Source organism: Lipotes vexillifer, unplaced genomic scaffold (assembly GCF_000442215.2).
Source record: "Lipotes vexillifer unplaced genomic scaffold, Lipotes_vexillifer_v1.1 scaffold1242, whole genome shotgun sequence".
Lineage (NCBI taxonomy): Eukaryota > Metazoa > Chordata > Mammalia > Artiodactyla > Lipotidae > Lipotes > Lipotes vexillifer.
Window position 1 is genome coordinate 726650 of NW_006793169.1, and position 7312 is coordinate 733961.

At 41.4% G+C, this 7312-nt stretch overlaps 1 protein-coding gene across 1 annotated transcript in view; it reads right to left on the reverse strand.

Annotated features, from left to right (window-relative positions):
- The window catches only part of MDN1 (midasin AAA ATPase 1), a 157075-nt gene that overhangs the window by 94799 nt on the left and 54964 nt on the right, over positions 1-7312 (reverse strand). The window contains exons 22-27 of the mRNA XM_007466260.1: positions 6687-6797; positions 4593-4744; positions 3650-3828; positions 2337-2545; positions 2005-2151; positions 593-734 (exon numbers count right to left, since the gene is read on the reverse strand). Coding sequence (XP_007466322.1) covers positions 593-734; positions 2005-2151; positions 2337-2545; positions 3650-3828; positions 4593-4744; positions 6687-6797 — 940 coding nt within the window. The remainder of the gene's footprint in view (positions 1-592; positions 735-2004; positions 2152-2336; positions 2546-3649; positions 3829-4592; positions 4745-6686; positions 6798-7312) is intronic.

The following is a 7312-nucleotide window of genomic DNA, read 5'->3' on the forward strand; positions in this document are numbered from 1 at the left end:
ATGTAACTCTTGGGTTAGTTTTATTTCCTCCCCATGCTTAGTAACAACCCTGTTAACGACTCATCAAGACTTTTCAAATCAGAACATTCAGAAAGGATTTCTATGCTAGCACAGAGAGGAACATACAAATTCTTCCCATTGATTAAACCAAAGTAAACAAACCTGAGTCTCAGATGACGTAACTACCTTCACTCAGAACTCTGGTATTATCCAACCCGTCAGTTTTCTGTACATCTCTAAGGCGCAAGCATAACTCTCCATGGTCACCACAATGCAGATAGAAGTTGCTCAAAGACCCCCACCAACCACCTGCCTAAACTCCTAAAGGCGTTATGTCCATATCCTGACTCCCACAGGTGGCCACCTGAAGCTAAGAGTGAGAAAACCTTAGCAAGCAAAACATAACAGCACAGAGGCCTGCAGAAATAGGACCACTTGCAACATCAGTCAGGACCTGAGGGAGAACGGCTCTGTTCCTGCAATGCCCAGTAAAATATATATACTGACCACAATTTGGGCAAGATTTGTTGTAATAACACAGCATGCAATCTGCCCTAAGTCCACAGTTAGAGAGCATGTGCTGAGAGCATACCATCGTTGGCTAAGTGCTGCAACCAGTCATACTCTTTCTCCGTCTGCTCAGCCAATCTGTATCGCTCAGCCCATCGGAACAGATCACGGAGGGTGATGAAGCCTTGCTTTCCAGCAAACACTGAAGAACCTCTGCGATAGGACTATTAAAGGACCAAAACAAATGAAAAAGGGCAACGGCAAGCATACAGTACAACTTACACAAAATTCCTGACAGATTTAAGCTCCCATAAAAATGATTCATTCCACTAAGATTAATTTTTCTTAAATGTAAAGGGACTGCAGGGCTTTCCTGGTGGCGCAGTGGTTGAGAGTCTGCCTGCCGATGCAGGGGACGCGGGTTTGTGCCCCGGTCTGGGAGGATCCCGCGTGCCGCGGAGAGGCTGGGCCCGTGAGCCGTGGCCGCTGGGCCTGCGCGCCCGGAGCCTGTGCTCCGCGGCGGGAGAGGCCACAACAGTGAGAGGCCCGCGTACCGCAAAAAAAAGTAAAGGGACTACAATCATTTGAAGATAAATGTTCAAACCCATGTGTAAGTAAAGAACATAACAAATAATGGAATTCCATCTAACACAAAGAAAATGATTACAAATAATAATACAAATAGTGGCAAACACGCAGGAAAATTAATCCCACAGTGTGGGACCACAGTAGTAAGAGTGGCAATTATTAGCTTTCTAGGAAGTTAACTTAACAGTGTATAATTCTGATAAAGAACACTTTTAACCCCATAAAATAAATGGGATATTCTTGGGACTTCCCTGATGGTGCAGTGGTTAAGACTCCACACTCCCAATGCAGGGGGTCCGGGTTCAATCCCTGTTCAGGGAACTAGATCCCAGATGCATGCCGCAACTAAGAGTTTTTGCATGCCACAACTAAGGAGTCAAGCCGCAACTAAGGAGCCCACGACTGCAACTGAGGAGCCCATCTGCCGCAACAAATAAATAAATAAATGATGAGTAAGTTCTGGGAAATCTTTAGAAAAAAAGCGGGGGGGGGGGATATTCTTAAAAAAAAACAAACTGTAGCTTTGTAGAATTGAAAAGGGAGAGCCACACATAAAGGATCTCTTTAGTTATGTCCATTCAAGGATTACACCCATTTAAAAAACAAAAACTGCAGTTTGTTGATGCCAAATTCCAACCTAAGTAAAATGTTCCATATTATCCACAAGTAGGGAACTGTCATCACATATAATTATCAGAAAAATTTTAACATGGTATTAAATTGCCAATTTACAATACAAAACCAAAAACGGGATATTAATGGGATGAGTTTTAAAGATAAGATCCTTACTCTGAAAAAAATAATAAATGGGTGGATGGGCTGTTTCTACCACAGGGAGCCTCAGATTCTGATCACCAAATCTAATCCACACGTTCCATTTGAAACTAAGTGATGGAGATGGAATACCTGAAGCTCCAGCATGACTTTAACCAACTTGCTGCAGTAGGAGGGTGGCAAGCTACACCGCTTGTGCAAGATTGTTTCCAACTCAGAACTAGGCAGTTCATCAAAGTGCAATTCCACAAATCGATTCCTGAAGGCTCTAGAAAGCATCTGGGAAACACACAGAAACAACATGATACAAAGGACCTTTTCATTTAATTTCTAAAATGTAGGCTCCGCTATTCATCACAAAAAGAAAAATCCTTCAAAAGAGGTAAAAACATCTCAATCTTACCAAGACAACGTTTCTACTCGATTCAGTAACAAACAGGAGTAAGGGAGCAAATGCTACACACCTTTCTGCCTCCATAAATTCCTGGGGGATTCTGGGTAGCAAAAAGCATGAAGCGAGGATGTGCTTTAACAACTTCTTGCGTTTCTGTTATGAGCAGTTCACGGTTATCATCCAACAGTCTGTTCAGTGCCTCTAGCACATCGGTAGGGGCCAAATTTAACTCATCTAAAATAATCCAATAGCCCTTTCTCATAGCATCAATAAGAACACCTTAGAGGAAATACATAGTGAAAATTAGTGCATATATTAGTCCAAAGTTTTTTTTTAATGTTATATACAAATCAACAAATCCTAGATTATCATTAAATTTCAAAGCAAATTATTCTCTGCAGCTAGTCATGTCCCCAAATAATCTGTGGTTCTGAGTATCAAGGAAGCATAATTTTCAATTAAAAATACTCCTTTTAATTTTTTATTATTATTATTTTTTTTTGCGGTACGCGGGCCTCTCACTGTTGTGGCCTCTCCCGTTGCAGAGCACAGGCTCTGGACGCGCAGGTTCAGCGGCCATGGCTCACGGGCCCAGCCTCTCCACGGCATGTGGGATCTTCCAGGACCAGGGCACGAACCCATGTCCCCTGCATCGGCAGGCGGACTCTCAACCACTGCGCCACCAGGGAAGCCCACTCCTTTTTATTTTGCACAGAGGGGGAGCCAAAGCTGATGAATATTACATTTACAACTTACTTTTTCCCCTGAAGTCTACTTTCACTTAAGTCACCACATTCTCATCTATTCTCAGCTTCCCTCTGTTCAATGCTTACCCCTCTTCTGATTCTCTAGGAAATAAAGTAGTTCAACTGCACTCTTCAAAACTAGGCCCCAGGACTTCCCTGGTGGCGCAAAGGTTAAGAATGCACCTGCCAAGGCAGGGGACACAGGTTCCATCCCTGGTCTGGGAAGATCCCACATGCCACGGAGCAACTAAGCCCACGTGCCACAACTACTGAAGCCCATGCACCTAGAGCCCGTGCTCCACAGCAAGAGAAGCCACCGCAAAATAAGAAGCCCATGCACCACAATGAAGAGTAGCCTCTGCAACTAGAGAAAGCCCGCGTGCAGCAACGAAGACCCAACACAGCCAAAAATTAATTAATTTTAAAAAAAGAAAAAAAAAACCTAGGCCCCAGTCCTGTGTACAGCCAACAAGATTAGTCTGGCTCAAAGGAAGCTGGGGCCCTAACCATCACCCCTTAACCATCACATAGCTCAGGGAGAAAGAAAAAACAGCTATTATGGCGTCCATCCATGTGCCTCAACTGGAAAGGAGGAAGACTGCTTGAGGAGATCCAAGGAATAGAATTATAACCTTACCTTCTTTAAACATGAGCTTCCCTGAGGAGTCGGATGTGTAACAACCAATGTACTCCTGAATATCTGTGTGCTCGTGGTTGTTAATACGCACACAGTGGTTACCAGTAGCTGCGGCCAGCCACCGTATCAGGCTTGTTTTACCCACTGATGTCTCTCCCTGAATCAGCACTGGATATGTTCTTTAAAGGATCAGCCAATAAAGCAATTAAAAAGAGGAAAAAAAAAGACAGAAACCAGAATTAAATCATGTAGCATTTAAAAAAGAACAGCTATAACATTTAACATCATCATAAGAGAACATTTTTATATACCTATGCATTACTAATGGAACGTTTCTTAAGCCCTGAGAAGTTTCTATGTAAAAATGGTTCCTCAGGGGCTTCCCTGGTGGCACAGTGGTTGAGAGTCCGCCCGCCGATGCAGGGGACACAGGTTCGTGCCCCAGCCTGGGAGGATCCCACATGCTGCCGAGTGGCTAGGCCCATGAGCCATGGCTGCTGAGCCTGCGCGTCCAGAGCCCGTGCTCCACAACGGGAGGGGCCACAACAGTGAGAGGCCCGTGTACCGCAAAAAAAAAAAAGGTTCCTCAGAAACTACTGAGGAATGTAATTCCAGCCTCTCTTGCACTAGTGAGAAACAGTAAGCAGGAGTAACCGTTACTCACTTAACAAGTAATGGGTGATGAGTATTCATCATCAGAATACTAAAAAGCAACCTTAATGATGGCCAAAATAGTCTGTGTCCATATTGCTCCCACCAAAGGTACAACTAGAAACGATGCTTTGTGTCTGGAGAAAAGTGACAGGATTGACTTAGAAAATAATTATTGACTCAGCCAATGAATAACAATAGAGCCCTTTGAAAGTTCAGCAAGTAGGACTAGACTTTCAGCAATGCCTATGCTGGTAAGACATCAGAGCAGTGTTAGAAAAGGTCCACACACCCTGCAGAGACCACTCGGACTATATCTCTCAGGTTCAGCTTGACGGAAGACGTGAGGATGTATGTCTCATCTATTGTAGGTTCCTTGTCTCCCACCGAAATCCAGTAGCCTTCCACCTGGATAAGCCGACCTCCTTTTGGTTCTGGAATAGGCTGAAAGACACAAGAGTTAGAGAAATAACCCACAGACGCATGACAACTATGGCATTCTTTCAGAGAGGGGTGTAAAGTGGGAAAAAAATTGTCACCAAGAATGCTGCTTGTTCTGGATGCTTTCAACATTAAAACCCACAAAATGAACATGAAAAAAAATTACTTTGAGGAAGGAGAACAAAATGGTGACATGTACTGGTTTTAAAATTCAGGTGGGGTTAGGTAGATATGGGGGAAAACTTGAATGAAAATAATTTCTCAGATAGTTTATGACTCAGTTCTCTTCTCTCATCTACCAAACATCCCACTCTAATAAAGTATTTTGGTCAAAAACATGTATTTCATATAAACCATATTCCCAAAACATGGCCAGTGTTGTACTGGGGCGGGGAGAGGGGGGCGCTATGCACTACTATGTTCTGGATCCCCTAGAAGACATTAAAAATAAAAGCAACCCTCCAGAGACTAATTCGTTAAGGATAATATTGTAAATGATGGCATAACCTTTTGAAGGTATGGTGGAAGTTAAGTTGATTTAAACAAAACTGCCATTTTTACAGATCAAAAATGGTCAAGTGGTGGTCAGATATATAGCTGTAGAAAAGTGCTCTTCTAGAACATTTAGCCCCCTGACTTGAAGCCACAGTTGTAGGCACTGCTTTTAAGGACTTCTCAGTTGGGCAGAAGAGCAGTAAGAAAAAAGAAATGTTAAGCTACCATCATATATAACCATGAGGAAAGCATACAAAAAAATAAGTGGAGGGGAATGGTAATGGGATAATAATCAAAGCAAGCTTGAGTCTTTTCTCAATGTTTTCACAGTTTACCGAAATATATATTCATGTGTTACTTGTATAATTTTTTAAAAGGAAAAAACATTGAATCCAAAGTACCCATAATCCCAATGGCTCTTTCTTCCTAAAGAGCAAGCAATAAAACATAAACAAGTCAGTTTGTGAGCCAGTTTCTCTCAGCCTCTTTCAATCCCATGTTATTCTATAATTTCCTCTGTCAAACTGAAATGGTTATTGTGTATAATAGAAACAAGAAAAGGAAAGGGGAAAAAAGCCCAACCATCAATCAGAATGGGGGTGTGCAGATAAACTGTGGTGCAAGCTTCCAATGAAATGCTATGTGACAATTAGAAAGCACGTCACTCACAGTGATCTGTGGTACAGACATAAAAATATATCCAGGATACAGTTAGGTTAAGAAAGGAAACTACAGAACATTCTTATGAGATGGTTTCATTTATATTACTTATATTACATATATACAAGCAGACCTTGGAGATTTTCCAGATTTGATTCCAGACTACAGCAATAAAGCAAGTATCACAATAAAGCCAATATGGCAATAAAGCCCGTCACACAAATTTTTTGGTTTCTCAATGCATATGAAAGTTATGTTTACACTGTACTACAATCTATTAGGTGTGCAATAACATGTCTAAAAAAGATATACGTATCTTAATTTTTAAATGCTTTATTGCTAAAAAATGCTAACCATCAACTGACAACACAGGGTTGCCACAAACCTTCAATTTGTAAAAATCTGCAATATCTACTAAGTGCAATAAAGCAAACTGCAATAAAGTGAGGTATGCCTGTATTAGAATTTACCTTGATAAATCTACACACACACATATATTAGAATTTGAATATATATAAAAGATTTTTAAACTTTTATATATATATATATATATACACACACACACATACACACACACACACGATTTAGATGGAAAGGACTAACTATAGGGTTTAAATCTCCAAAGATCAGGATTATCAGGAATTTTCACCACCTACGTTAAAATTTTGTGGAACTGACAATTTTTATAATTAGAAACAAGTTTTGCAAAAAAACCAAAACCAAAAACAAAACAGCTAACAATTTGATATTTCAGCCTTTCATTTAAGTCAAAAATCAAAAAAGAACCTACCTGCTTCAGCAGACTTTTAACATTGCCAGAAACAATGTGCTGACAGATGAGCTTCTGAACTATTGGGTGCGATGCCCTGTCAAGCTGTGTTAAGAAACCCAAACAAAAGCCCTAGAGAAAACACAAATACGTGTAACACTAGTTATCCTTCTGCAATAACAGGCCAACTTATTTCAGAAACAAAATTCAACCTCTCAGGTGGTGCTGGTGCCTAGAATAACTTTTTTTTTAAAAGAATATATTTTTTATTATTTATTTTACTTTATTTTAATTAATTAATTTATTTATTTATTTGCTGCGTTGGGTCTTCGTTGGCTGTGTGCAGGCTTCCTCTAGTTGCAGCAAGCGGGGGCTATTCTTCGTTGCAGTGCGTGGGCTTCTCATTGTGGGGGCTTCTCTTGTTGCGGAGCACGGGCTTTAGATGCGCGGGCTTCAGTAGTTGTGGCTCGCGGGCTCTAGAGCCCAGGCTCAGTAGCTGTGGCGCACGGGCTTAGATGCTCCACAGCATGTGGGATCTTCCTGGACCAGGGCTTGAACCTGTGTCCCCTGAATTGGCAGGTGGATTCTTAACCACTGCACCACCATGGAAGTCCCAGAACAACTTTTTTTTTTTTTTTTTGCGGTAT